This window comes from Parus major, chromosome 1A, assembly GCF_001522545.3.
Source record: "Parus major isolate Abel chromosome 1A, Parus_major1.1, whole genome shotgun sequence".
NCBI lineage: Eukaryota > Metazoa > Chordata > Aves > Passeriformes > Paridae > Parus > Parus major.
Genome location: NC_031773.1, coordinates 46,531,996 through 46,547,009, shown reverse-complemented (window position 1 = coordinate 46,547,009; position 15,014 = coordinate 46,531,996). Strand labels below are relative to the sequence as shown.

The 15,014-nt window shown below is 39.2% G+C and overlaps 1 protein-coding gene across 1 annotated transcript in view; it reads left to right on the top strand.

Moving 5' to 3' along the window:
* The window catches only part of GUCY2C (guanylate cyclase 2C), a 44,782-nt gene that overhangs the window by 12,793 nt on the left and 16,975 nt on the right, over positions 1 to 15,014 (top strand). Inside the window, exons 9-16 of the mRNA XM_033514719.1 lie at positions 1,297 to 1,382; positions 1,806 to 1,917; positions 5,237 to 5,318; positions 8,319 to 8,424; positions 8,962 to 9,024; positions 9,587 to 9,658; positions 10,601 to 10,705; positions 11,866 to 11,952. Coding sequence (XP_033370610.1) covers positions 1,297 to 1,382; positions 1,806 to 1,917; positions 5,237 to 5,318; positions 8,319 to 8,424; positions 8,962 to 9,024; positions 9,587 to 9,658; positions 10,601 to 10,705; positions 11,866 to 11,952 — 713 coding nt within the window. The remainder of the gene's footprint in view (positions 1 to 1,296; positions 1,383 to 1,805; positions 1,918 to 5,236; positions 5,319 to 8,318; positions 8,425 to 8,961; positions 9,025 to 9,586; positions 9,659 to 10,600; positions 10,706 to 11,865; positions 11,953 to 15,014) is intronic.

Genomic DNA, 15,014 nt, shown 5'->3' with positions numbered 1-15,014 from the left:
AACACGAAGAAGTGAAAACATTATCTCTCTGGCAGTACAATCCCAGTTGTTGCTTCACATCAAAGATCTGTACCAAAATGATGACTGAGAGTTTTGTGTATATGTTCCACCTATGTTCAGAAAATGCATGTGTAGAAGTTTCCTAGATTTTCCTAACATAAGAAAGGTTGCAGGCTTATTTTTGCTTTAGCTGTGGTATCCAATACCTAGAAAAATAGAATTAACTAACTTCTCCTGGAGACAGCAAACCTTTCTGAATATCAGTACTCATCTCTTCATTTTAAGTTTGAAAGTTAAGTTTCACAAACATTTTTACTCATCCAAAATACAGCACTGTAATGCCTGTTGTAATTTATAGGTTTAGTTAAAAAAAAAAAAATCCTAAAAGTGATAGGTGTTGAATCACCTTCATTTTTTTCTTGTGATGGAGTCTGGTACAGTAGGGATTTCATACAATAATTATTTTGATATTAAAAAGGTGGACCATAAAAAAGTTAGCATCAGTTTTTGAGGTGAAAAGGGAGAAGGTAATTGCTGAACTAAAATAATGCTGATACTGAACTTAGGAGAAATAAAACAATTCATCATCAACAGCAGCAAAAGGACAATCTGAAGCTGATCAAAAAATCGTCCTCTAACAAAAAGGGAAAAATGAAGGTGAGATTTCCAGGAGTGGTGGATATTGGCTAAGCTTGTGCTCATGTTGAGGCAACTGACTTCATGGGAGCAAAATCAAGCTGTGCTGAGGGATTTGGGAAGTTCCACCTCAAAATCCTTGCAATGTGCTACACAGGCAGTTTCTTATTTTGCCCATTTGCTGACATAAAGTGAGAGGAAGCTAAAGGCAAAAAGAACATAGTTAAAACATTATTATTAGAGCTTTCAAAAGAGTAAAGGGAATGAAAATATCCTTGTATTTTCTTTATTGCTGATAGATTCAAACTGCAGGTGGAAACAGACTATTTTGCTTCTCACTTCCAAAATGGTTTCTTCAAGGGAGGTGACTGACATTCTTGGTTATGCTGAAGAAATCTGACAATATATTTTCCTGTAGCTAGAGGGAGACTTTCCTCTTCAATGCTGTCAGTTCAACAGATTTTATTGCATTTTGTAAAGAAAGTGTAGTGTGGTATTAAAAGAGAAGTAGCACCACACTGAGCTGATATGTATCTAGCACATACATGAAGAAGAAAAGTATCCTAAGTATCCTTTATTCATAAGAAATCCTTTTATTTATCCCATCCTTCCTGCTCCTTATTTGTGCTTCTGAAAATGACTAATTCCTTGTGTCTGCAGGTGTAGTGGGTCCTGTGACTCTAGATGAATTTGGAGACATTGATACCAATCTGACTGTGCTGTACACATCACAGACTGCAAATTATGTATGTATGTCCAGGGTGCAACTGTTTGACTTTATATATGAAAGGAAAAACAAAATGCCTTGTACTATTGCATAAGAATGATGAAAATAATTACAGCAGGAGTGGTGGAGTGCCAAGGCATGCTGTGCATGCCAGAAGGGGGTCATGTGAGGTGTGCTGGAGACTGACAGGATTGATGTAATCTGGTGATTCACTAAGTGAAGTGCAGCTGGTATTTTGTGGGATTGGTAAATTTTCAGAGAGAAGGGAGGAATGAGAAAGAATATGGAAGCCAAACATATGGCTACACTGAGAAATGCACCACTGTAGCAGGAAAGTTAATTTGAGTTTGGGCAATACATTTATTGAGGGTAGTCTGAAGCAAGGGACAAAAGAGGGAGAACACAGTTGCTGACTGCATTTCTTCCCTCTTCCATACTGTAGTTCAAACCTCTTCTGTATTTCAACACTCAAAGCAATGAGACATACGAGGCGACTAACAGTCCTGATTTTATCTGGAAGAACCACAGGCTGCCCAGTGATACTCCAGGCACTGGTGAGACACCCATTAAACCTACCACCTACCTCTTTGAAGACAAGTCACATAGTCCTGAGATCTACCTGCTGTATGATCCAGCATGCTTTCAGCTGGGTGCAGAACAGCATCTTTCTTTCTCCTGCCTCATCGCCCCATGTTCTCTGCCTCCAGTCCAGTTCAAAACCTTTATTTCTGTTTAGGTGCTGATACTAAGTCTCTTGAAAACTGGATCCTGTACCAGTGATTATGGGAAATACCATGGGGTATTTCACAGAAAGTCACCCCCAAACAAATAATCTTCACTATAAGGTGGTAGTGATGTGAACTGCTTGGAAGACTGTTCGGGAAAGGCAGCAGAATTAAGGTTATGATGAGTTATCTGACTCTGCATTTCTGTTATCTGATGGAGCATCTGATGGAGCATGAAGCATGTATCTGCTTGCCCCTTTATCCTTGTTGCAGGGAGCTGGGGAGAGGACACAGCACTGTGCAGATTCAGGGCGCTCTGAGAAGAGCTGACTCTGAAGAAAGACCATGGGAAACTAGGTTATGGCTCTATTTACACCCAAACTTTAAATCTAAAATCTCAGAAATTACCACCTTTTGAGTTTTTGGTGATTCCTAGATAGAATGGAGATTCCTAGATAGAATGGATGAAGTCCCTTGTTTTTCAGCATAGGAGAGTACAGCCTTGTCAGTCTGATCAGCCTGAGATTGTTTCCCCCTTTAAGACTGCTGCCACATGGTAATTGGCAATGGAAGGGTATATGCTTCCGGGTATGATATGCAGAATAAAAATTATTGCAGTGGCAGTAATCACAAGGATTAGTGCACAGTGAGTTAGTGTTCACCTGAGTCATTTCATCAGTGAAAATCCAGTGATGTTGCTGTTAAAAGTTTCTGCGAAAGGCTTCCCATTAATTTACTGTACTTTGCCTCCATTAGGGAATAGGCAAATCATAACTGGAGAGACAAACACCTTCTGCTAGCTAAGAGTCCATGCACAGTAAGGTGGTAAAATGGGTTTAAACATTTTTATTCCTTAGTAAAGTAAATCAGACGCCCTCAAATTTGGCCTTATCCTTCATAAGAGAGTAGTGGTTCATTGTGAGAGACTCATGGGAGCTACCAGGAAGAGGCAGCAGCTTTGATAAGAATCCAGAAAATTTTTCTACTCCCTCTAAGAGTAGAGGGATTTCAGTGGAGTTTTGATTTCTCAACTCTGGTCAAATCTCTGGTTTCTCTTGGTGTGACCATGACTGCTGTCTGTGCACACGTCAGCCACAGGGTCTCCCTGTACCAGCTCCATGAGCTCTGTGCTTTCTGGCTCCTGCCTTCTTGATGTTGCTTCAGTACCATTCTCATCCATTCCTTGGGCCCCATAACATGCCATATTGTCAGTGGATCTGAAATATCATTCAAATATTCCCTTTGGTATGTCCTTGTTTGAAGCTGCTGTACAAGGGGGAAAAAAAGAGAATTGCAGAAAGCCGGCGTGTACAAATATCAGTAGCTTAACATCTAGTGTTTAACTGAAGTCTGACACTGTGGCCAAGCCATACTAAACTAAACTGCCTCCCAAAGGCACTTGATTATTTTGTTCTCACTTTTTTTTTTTTTTAAAGAAACCAACTTCCTTCTATGTGATTGTAAATAAATATATCCCCCCCCAAAAAAAGTCAAAGTTTAAGTAATCACTGTGCCTTGCTATAGCCAGTCAAAACTTTCCAATCTGGAATATCTTTTCATTCAGGTAGGTGAACAGTGCAGACCACCAGAGCCTTGCTCCTTCCTAAGCTGTAACTGAGAACAGCTGACCCAGTTCTGTTGCCTACCTTCCTCATAGTATTCCATGAAGAAAACGGGGCTTCATCCATATTTTCCCCTTATTCAGAAAGTTTTAACCCTCATTCTAAACATGGATAAGATCATTCTCCAATACAACAAACGTTTATGGTTCCAGAGGACCAGTTAATAGGTAATGCACTCTCTCTCTGCCTGTTGTAAGACTAAGAGCCAGGAGGTGGTAGCAGAACCTCAGGAAAGGGAAAATATGGTCCCACAGCACTTCCATAGGAAACTATAATCTGTTTATTGAAACTTCATGCTATAATTCACAAACTTGAAGTTTCAGACAATTTTAATGCAAAATGTCTTTTCCCATTGTTATTTATCTCTCATTTGATAGTGGTGACTTAACTTGTGGAGGAAAATGATAGTACTGGTGGTTTTCATCAGAGAGCATCAGACTAATGCTAAATTACTTAGGCTGATGAACATACTGAAAGAAGGTGGGGAGATGTGATACCCAGAACAAGAAAAATCAAAGCAGAAATCTGGGTCCAAAATCCAGAGGAGTTGATAAACTTAATCCTATGTCAGATCCAGGCACAAAAATTGGTATGTTGAAAATCCTTCCTCAATTGCTACTTGCTTCTGAAGGTAGCTAGTGTGTATAAATTTGATTTTTATTTATTTACTAATTTTTGCATTTGATCATTTTTTCTGTGTGCCTTCATTTCTGTTTCTGGTCACAGACAGAAGTATATTAGCCTCAGTAAGGCTGAACAATTCAGCTCTTTTACTGGCCTTAATCAACACAGCAATCTGCAAAACTGGATTCTCCTCTGCCTTTTTTGCCTGAGACACTTGCTCAGTAAAGTAGGTACACTCTAGACATGTGACCACCAGCTGAAGCTCTGTGATAATGGCCTGTTATTCTTCAAAGAAAGTTGGTGGTGGCCAGCTTTCCTTCCCAGTATCCCTGAGTTCCAAGAACAGACACGAGAGAGGCTTCAGTTTGCTTTTCCACAGTAAGACAATCAACATTAAAACCTTAGTCAGTTCCCAGCCTTGTTCATCCTGTCTGCCTGCTCAGGATTAAAGCTCTTGTGTGCTTTGTGGTTTTTGTGTCTAAGTCCTCAGATGCCCGAACAACATGATTTTCAAACTGCTTGGCTCCTGGCAGCTTCCAAGGACACTTTACTGGCTTTATGCTGCCACCAGATTAATTTCCCTCTATAGCATATTAATTTCCTACTGCAGAGTACAGTCCACACAGTAGCACCATTGCCTGTGTATCCCTACAGACTGCCCATGCCTCAGATGGGGATGTAGGACTGCACTGCTCTGGGTCATGGTCCATCCCACATTGAAATAGGCAAGTGCCATCCCAAGGCAGTGCTGGACTTTATCAAAGCCTCTCAATTTGGGTATGATCAAAAAGTGTCCTTGGTCAGCTGCTGTGGTTTGCATGTGTGTGAGGGTAATTTCTTAAATACAATATTGTTTTTCAGTATCCTCCATGAAGTTATCTTTCATTTTTTCTTTTTTGCAGGCCCACACGTCTTGACTATTGCTGTCTTTACACTCACAGGAATTGTGATTCTGGTTCTGATCATCTCTTTGCTGATTCTAAGGTACAAATCCCATTGGCTTTCTGTTTGTTTGTCCTTGAACAGTTTTCCCACTAGGGCAATGCCTTTGATCTCTCCTTGAAGAGCCATTCATTAGCTTACCTTACATACCTATGTGGTTGGCCCTTGTGTGAACTCTTCGATATATGCCAAACAGTGCTTACATCCATGGTGGTGTTATAACAGGTTAATAATCAAGGAAGAAGATGCAGCAAGGCTCAGTGTTCTAAATTCTGCTAAGAAGCTCTGATTCTACATAGAGATTCTCTACATACAGAGAAATATAAGTCTCAGACCAATCTTCAGAATTTTTCTACTTTACTACCCATCTTTCCTGGGATTCACTTATATTTCTGTAATGGTGACATAAAAATTCAATCCAGAAGGTGGTATTTCTCTTGAGACACTGTAGGAGTCAAAACACCATGAGGTTTTGGTGTTCTCATTGCATGGATCCATTCCTTCAACTCAGTCCAACACCCTGCATAAATTTTTTTCTAACAGCTTGGAATTGTAGTGTTTAAGTCCAGCTTTATCATTATGGAAAAAGCACAAATAGAAATCATTGATGCCTCCTTTTGATGGAAGAAATCCCACCACAATTCCAAAGTATAGGATTTTCTTTAGTCTTTAAAAAGTTACCTTACCCATGCATCTGTTTTCAGTCTATGTCTTTGTTATGTATCAGAGAACTTCAGAAAAAGCAAGAAAATCAAATCTTAAGAAAAATTTATTAGAAACAGATGCTATTCAGGCTCTTTTATTTTGAGTAGGCCAATCTGCCTTCCTAACTAAAAGAAGGGAAAAATCAGAGATAAAGATACACAACTCTTACACATTCAATTGTACTCAAGATGTGTAGAAGCTAATCATTGTCACATCTAAGCACTAACATATAAACAGACAGTAAAGTTTGCAATGCCTACAAAAAGTAATAAACAAAAGTATGGACTTGTAAAAGATTCTATACTTTTCCATATTTGCAGATGTATAAAATCTAAAGATTCCGTTTAGATGATTGGATTATTATTGTATACATATCATTGTGATATTCCTAAACATGAAATATAGAAGACATTCCTGAGAACTTTTTAGAATAAAACCTCCATTGTAGTATCAAAATAATAGCAAACTTCTCAAATATAATTGCTACCAAAGATTGTTCCCTAACAAGCAAAGAAGAGAAATTACTGTGAAAATCAACAAAATGCCTCATTATTTGTTCTTTATCTCCTAAGTCTCTAGCCCACTTGAAGTATTCCACAACCTGTGTAGTTCTGACTGCAGAGTAAAAATTCCAAGTCCAGAAAAACATATAACTAAATAGTCAGCCTAGTAGATTTTCATTCAGTTTGACATTTTCATAATCACCTGAACATATCATATAGCTGATACTAGTTTGAACTGCAGTGCATCCTAGTGACACGCAGACACAACTTACAAGCTAGAAGAGAGAAAAACGGCTCTTACTGCAATTGTTGGTCTTCCTTTTCTTGTGAAAATATATGCTAAAAATGTAATGAACAAGGGTGTATTTTGTTGTTAGTCAATAGTATGGGTTCTGCCATTTGGAGCATTTGCCAGCAGTCATCAGTATGTTCGGATTTTCCTGCAAACGCTCCAGTCAGTCCTGTGCGGTTTTTTAGTAGAGGAAGGACTTGCATAAGTAAGGAGATTATTTGATGAGCCCTAGCTGTCTTGTAGCTTTTCTCTAAGACAGTGCTTGCTCTGAAGTTTTGCAAGGGAGACAGCAGTTTCTTTCTCCCATTTCCAATGACTCTACCCTCATTTTTATAAAATGTGCAGAATACAAGGGAATACCCACAAAAAAGCACCTCATCACTCAACACCTCCTCTCCTGGCATTGTATTCACAGCAGTTCTTACTATCCACTGTTGATGGCAGGACTTCCATTGGCTTACATTTGTTTGTGGGACCTCTCTTCCAAGTACATTTAATAACATGGAGGAGAAAACTATATAAAATCCTTTTTCTTTTTATTCTTTGATTTCTCAGCCTCCTTTGGACTGAATTCTTTTGGGATCCTCCCTCGTGGGGAGCTCTGCTTATCTCAGTTCTTATGATTCGAAGAAAACTCTCGAGCTCATTAAAATCTTGTTTCTCGTGTTTATTAACAGGTGATCACAAAACTTAACAGGTCTCTCCAGGCTGGCTACACAGGGTTAATCTTTGCAATCTGGTACATTTCTTTCTTCTGATAGTACAAACAAGGCCTTGTGGCACACTTCGTGTCTGATGCACAAAATGGCCCCGAAATACGCAGTTCTTTTATCTTTATACCTATTTTTACCCAATTAACAGTAGACACGTATATTATTTTTCTTAATGACCCAATGACCCATCACCTCTGTGATGCACTGCAGCATTTTCTATCCAATCACTTACTATTACCCAAAAACCTCTAGGAGAAGAACATGAAGAAGAAAGAAGGGACAAGGGACAACACCCTAAATCCTCCATCTTGTCTCCTGTTCTCTAAACTAACTTTTTCACCCAGTAATTTAAAAAAAAATTCTAATCTACACACTTACACTTTTAGCTTTTTCTATCTAACTTCAACACCCATTTTCATGTATCACCATGAAAACATGCTCATGAATTCCATATCACATGAAATTCAGTGTTTTTCTGGATCTTATAACTAAGTAACAGAAACAAGGGCACAAACTCTGTATTCCAGACTCCAACAAATCCAGATCCCTTTATGCTTTAAATTCTTCTGACCACCCCTGAGACTCTGGCAATTGCCTAGCAGTTGTTCTGCTAAATCTCTTCTGTTCTGCTATAGAATGAATGAGCACTTAGGCTTTCCCAAAGCTAGGAGAACTAAAGAGTATCCTCAAACTGAAAAACTGGAGGAGAGCCACAGGGCTTGTGCTCAAGTCTCATCAACCTGCCACTAGATGCTTCCTTGTCCTAATCTCCTGTTGAGGGTTTCGGTTCACTGGGAGGAAATTCTGAAAGACTTCTCTTATTCTTCAGGAAGTACAGGAGAGATAATGAGCGCCGGTGGAAGAAATGGTCCCATATACCACCTGAGGAAATCTTGCCTCTGGAGACCAGTGAGACGAGTCATGTTAGTTTGAAGGTAAGAGAAGCACAGTGCCCAAAGCTAGGTCTTGGATTCTGTTTCCTAAAGACAATCAATGCTGAGGTTTTGACATGTTCTGACTACAATACTCTAAGGCTCTGCTAGGACTAGGACCTGTTAACTTTTTTTTTTTTTTTTTTTTTTTTTTTTTCTTTTTTTAACCCATATGTGCTGTATTGAAGAAGTAAGAGATTATTCCCAATTTATTGTTCCCTAATAGAATATACCTATTCCCATCAGTAAAGCTCATTTTGTGATGGCTGAATGGGTTGGGTATTGACTTCCAGTCTTTGTTACAAATGATTTCCCAGTGCTTTGTTATGCCTGTGTAATGCCCAAGAGCATGAAAACAGCAGGTGGAGGGCCTGGGAGTGGCATGGATGTTCCACACCTTCTGTGGCATGTAGTGACCCTCCCTAGAGAGAAAGGGTTATACTTCTCTGCGTGGCACACACAGACATTACAAATCTTTCTGGACCTGTCAAGTGGGGAGTAGGTGATAATTGCAAGTTAATTATTCTTCTTTGTTCACAGATTGATGAAGATAAGAGACGTGACACCACCCAGAGACTGCGCCAGGGCAAATATGACAAGAAGGTAACCTGACTACAGTGTCCATGCTTCCTTTCTCCCTTCCTTTAGGAGGGCACTTTTTGGGAGGAGGTCATTCCACCTCCCCTGACCTTGCAAAATGGTTTGATCTTATGAAAGGAGTAAGTAATTTGTTCCCTATCAGCTACTTTGTATTTTTTTTTTACTGACAGAAGGATAAATATTAGACTCTATGAACCCCTAGCCCAGGAGCACAGAAGCATAAACACAGGAACCAAAAATCTGATACATTTTAGTACTGAAGAGGTGAATAGGTTAAGGGAGGACAAGCTATTTACATGGCAATTCTTGTGCATTCAGTAGAGCTGTCTGCCTGATTGAAGTATATTCTTGTTAATTTAAAATCTGCACAACTGATAGAGCTAAATTCTTTGAAGAAAATATAGTTCCAGTACTTATTAGCTGATTAACTGAAACTCCAACAGTGAAGCAGTAGGCAGGTGCTTCTGAAGTATTTCTTTCTATGGACATTTCTTGGAAAAGAAAGGTGAATTGCTGCTGTACTAAACCTATGATTTTTTTCCCCCCACTGTTATTTTTCCTTCAGGTGGTGATCCTAAAGGATCTCAAAAACAGTGATGGTAATTTCTCAGAAAAGCAAAAAATAGAACTGAACAAGGTAACTGTTGCACATAGGAACTGGACACAGCAGGGTGGGATGGAATCTATGAGTGAAGTAATTGCTTTCCACTGTCAACTCCAACAGCCATATGCTTGTTCATGTTTGTGAGGTGGACAGGTAATGAATTCCTCAAAGGATATTGCTTGATGAACTTTATCTTTGTTGTGTGATCTCATCACCACTTCAGAGTCTGGATTGTGTGCCAGTCAAGCTGAGGATGAATGAAGCAATTCATGTGCTGTCATATGGCCTTACTAAATCAATTTTTATAGCTGATGCTAAAAGGCACTGCACTCTTTTAGCTCATATCATACTAATTCATCAGTAGCGGAATGTTGTAGTTAAATCTTATTATTGAATGCCAATTGCAGCTATTTAAATATAAGTTACTCTCTGCTGACTTCTGCATACAGACTCAACATGGGAGATTAATTTGGCTGCAGTACTGCATCTTTTTTTGAATGGTTTTCCTCTTACACAACACTGCTATATTGTGAATTCAATAAACTCTAAAAATACCTCAAAGTAAACTACAGTTGTCTATTTAAATGGACAAACTCCATAATATCGTGCAGCATCATTAAATTTTTATTACTTGCCCATTTACTGACTGATTCGCAACATTCTGTCACTCATAATGGCTATTCTGGTCAGCTGGGAAGTTTGATAGAGAGGCAGTAATAGATACTACAGTGGGCTCTGGAATTAACTTGCAGTATCCAACAGCAACCACTCTTATCTCCCTAATCCAGAAGGCTCTGGAATGACAAATGTCTTCAAGTGTTTCACTCAGTGCTTTAGTACACTCTGGTTTAAGGGAAACTCATACATCTTACCAGGCCTTGAGATAAAAAGCTATGTCACACAAATATCCATAGTCCTATGTTTCTGGACTAAAAATGATTGTTTTTGAAAACAGATTAAATGTCTCTGCTCTAGCTCCTACAGATTGATTATTACAACCTGACCAAGTTCTATGGCACTGTGAAGATAGACACCATGATCTTTGGGGTGATTGAATACTGCGAAAGAGGTTCTCTGCGGGTAAAGAATTTTAAAGGTCTCTTTCTACCCCCAAATTATCAAATTTCAAAGTAAAAAAGAAATCCCCATCTCTGTGTCTTTGACCCTCATGCAGCAGCATTGGACTGAGCAAGTGGTGGCGGGTTTCTAAGTTTCCTCTCCCTTGCTTGGTTCTTTCCATCCCTCCCCAGGTGGTGCTGTCACTTTGATGGTTCTCAACAGCAAGAGGATGAGGTGAGGTGGAGCCAAGGAAAAGTACAGGCCCAGGCCACAGTAACAGCCAGTATTTATATTGTGTCTCCTATTGGAAACATATAGGATATAACTTATTCTTCATTTTCCAAGCTGTAGCTGTTGTCTCTGCTGATGTGCTTGTGTACCACAGAGTGTGCAAGACACAAAAAAAGAATATAGTCCATATTAGTAAGGGAGAAAAATGTCAAGTTCTGCATTATAAGGGCAAACAACCCTTCATTTTTGTTTATAAAAAGAAATGGTAAATTGATGCTGGCAAAAGTATGGAAAGACTTATAGTTTATTACTACCAATATTATTTCAGTGCCAATCATGAAGTGATAATCATCAGCTCTTCTGAGGGCATATATTGTCTCTGCTTCTGTGGTCATACAAAGACTGTCATCAGCAGCAGTGGTCTCTGGAACAAACTCACAGCAAGGCAGCAAAATAATTGTTCTCTCTAAGTTATTTTCTGGTAAACTGGCATACTCATAGAAGTTTACTTTTATCAAGGGATATCATCATGGCTGAAAGAACTGTAAATGATTGTCAGGCAAAGATAAAGCAACAGTTTATTTTGAACTTGTAAAGCTAGGAGTAAATTGGTAGGAAATGGACTTTGAGCACTGACCATGGAAAATCCTCTCCCTTCCTCTTGCAGAACTTGACCATTTGTTTAACCATGACCTACTTTGTGTTATTAAAGACTTGTTTTGAGGACCAAATTCAAAACCTATTTTTAATTGCAGAAACCCCTCTTTTCTGTTGTCCCTACTTTTCTAGCTCTGTGTAAACTTAATGTATCTTTAATATTCCCTATTTTTTGAGTCAGCTTCAGGTCTAGTGCATGTACTCTCTATAAAGAACAAAGTAGTTGGTTGAAATTTGTATACCCATATCTCATCTTCTGCTTTTTCCCTGAAAAACTTTTCTTCTCTTGACAGGATGTTTTAAATGATAAAATATCCTACCCTGATGGCACGTTCATGGACTGGGAATTTAAAATCTCAGTCATGTATGATATTGCCAAGGTAAGTGGACTGCTGACTACAATGTAAATCAACCTGTCCTGTCACACAAAACTGATTCTCTGAGGAGTGTAGCTCTTAAGGTGTTCTTCTTTCCTAGAGCTATATGCCCTCCCAGTCTTTTCTCCTCTGGGGACAGGTATCCAAGGCAGGAGAAGCCAGTGGCTTTTAGACTGAAGGAGGAGATAGGGGCCAGAACAGGATTTGGACTATTTATAAATAAACAAATGAAATAAATACCCCAAAGAAATGTGGCTCAAAGATCACAGGGTTACAATCTGCTGACCAGTGCAGTCACAAGCTCTGCAAAACACACTGATTTGTGGCCTCAGGTGAAGCATACAGAGAAAAACTGTATTTTTTCAAATCATAGAATTATTCTAATATATATCCAGAGATGGGATCAACTTTTTCTAAACAAACTGTTTATGTACCTTCCTGACTTTCTCACTAGAATGAGAAACTCTAGTTTATCACTACAGCTGTCCATTTCAAGCAGTTTGAGAGGAAAAAAGTTAATCTTGTACAGAAACCAAGGCTGGTTTTCAGTAGCTTTCAACAGATCTTTGCTTTTTAGGTCCTTATGGTAGGAAAAATCAATATGCACAGTAAAGGAAATTCTGTTCTACATTAGAGACTTGTAACTGTTTAGCTAGTAGGTAAGGACCCTTTGTAATTCATTGGTGTAATAATTCATTATACCTCTACAGATAATGTAGAGAATCCCCTCTGTTTTTTTGCTAGTGTTCAGCTGCTCTCCTCTTCCTATCTGGTTTGCAGTTGGATGGTCCTCCTGTTTCCTTACATGCACCAGTTTGGATTTGGTCTCCATAATGAATGACTCTACTGTGTCTGTTCTAAAGAGATATTGAACATCTTGTGCTTTATTAAAGTCCTCTTAATCCAAATTGTCACAGTTTGTTGCCCTTGTTAATGACTTTCAAGTTTAGTTAACATTCAGGTAAAGTTTCATTTTAAATAGCAGCAGAGGAGTTTCTCCTCCTCCTTAAAACATATCAAAACCCAGGGTATTTTTAACTCTTTGCAGTTCACCTTCAAATGTTTCCTAAGAAAATAAGGATTAGTACTGTCTCCTTTCATGAGGAAAAAGAAATCCCAGTCCATCTGAATGGATTGACCAAATGACCAATGATTGCATTCATACTGAGACTTCCCAGCCAGTCATTTGCTGTACCATTGGTACAAGGGACAGGCATCTGAGTATGGATTGGCACACAGCATCTGTTATGTGGAATGGCTCCTGAGCATTATTAGTTGTGTTAGTAGGGATGGTTCACAAACTCTTCATGAAAACTTGTATGTACCTAGGAACAACAGGAAAGTTACTGTCATTTGGGTGATCTGCCAACCTCTCCTATTCCTTGACTTCATACTGTGGTGAAGCTTCTGGGACCTACACATTTCCATGTAATCCTTGTATTGCTTTTTCCAAACCTTATCTTCTAAACCTCCAAGCACCCTATCTACATTTACTTGAATAACTTCTGTTTTTAAAGAAGCCATTTCATGGCCTCTCAACTCCAGTTTCTCTCATCTCAGTATCTATCCTTTTCAAGTCCAGACACAGCTCTCCAGGCTGTTAAAATACCTATGACCTGGTGCAGCAGTTCCTTTGCCTTCCTTTTGAGATACTTCTCCCTCTCCTCACCATCACTTTTGTACACTCTGCTTTTACCATGGCCCAAACAGTCCTCGTACCATGCTTACTGCACATGCCTCTGAACAAAGACAGGGTCACTTGTATTCCCTGGTGCAAGAAGCCAAATGATGACTATTCTTGGACTGGTCTCTAGGTCAATAGAGACTATTGAAAAACCAGAGGAAGCCCGAAATCTACTCTGCTTCCTCCCCTCCCCCTGCTTTTTCTTGCCTTTTTGCTATCATAGCTGCCTCTAGGATTGATGGGACTACCTTGTAGCTACATGGATTTAGCCATGTGACCAAAGAGCTCTGATGAAAGGTCTACTGAGAGGGAATTGCAGTAATCAAGCCTTGTAGTTATTAGTGCATACACTGTCGTTGCAACACTATTTATTAACTAAGCGGCTGCTGCAGGATGTTGTGCAAGGGATTGTAATATTCTTGCATTGTGCCAGGAAAAGATTTGTCAGTCAGAACTAAAGCTTCAGAGCTCCAGAGCAAAGGTTACAAGAATGCTCAAATACTTGGAACTATTGTATTGAAAGTCATTATAAATTTTGAAAATCACATTGTGGGTTTTTAATAGGTTCTGTGTTTTCAGGTAGGTGCACAGAATAGTGGGGAGGAAAGAGAAAATTTTATCAGGTACATCTATAAGACCTTTGCCTCCAGAAATTGTTAACAAGAAAGCCTTTGGGTAAGGAAATCTAAATTACCTTTATCTGTCAATTGATGCTGATACTAATTGGGAATTCTGCTGCAGTAATGGGAATATTTTGTGGCTAATGAAAGCAGGAGCTGGAAGAAGGCGCTGCTGGAGGAAATAGAGCCTAAAGCAGGCAAAACATCCTGGGTAGAATCATCAGGGCTGCATGCAAAAAGCAATCAAGAAATGTGTTCCTTGGGTAGAGTGTGCAGAGAACTCTGTAAATTTGGTATGGTCTAAATAGGTCCAGGATAACCAGTCCAACAACATTCTCCAGAGATTGCATCTTTTGCTGGCTGTTTGGGTCTCAGACATACATCTGCTCTGCCCAAACTCAGCTCATATCTCAGTGATCTTTTGTAGCATTTGCTGATCCATTCCCAGTCATGGGTAGCCCAGTATTTGAAAAGAAAACCCAGCATGTCATAGAGTATATTCATGACCACATGGGCCTGATGAGATTCTGTCTACCAATTATACAAAAGGATGAGCTTCACATGTAGGAACCTAAGTGGAAAATCATTCAGAGAAGAAGTTAAACAGATACGACACACATGTTCTGGCTTCCACCGGATATAGACTGCATTTCATATACTGAGCACAAAGAAAAGAGGACTATAGGAAGGAAAACAACCAACAGTAGGTTATAAATAGGTGTGAGTTGAAGTAGTTTAAAAGAGTGAGATGAAACAGAATA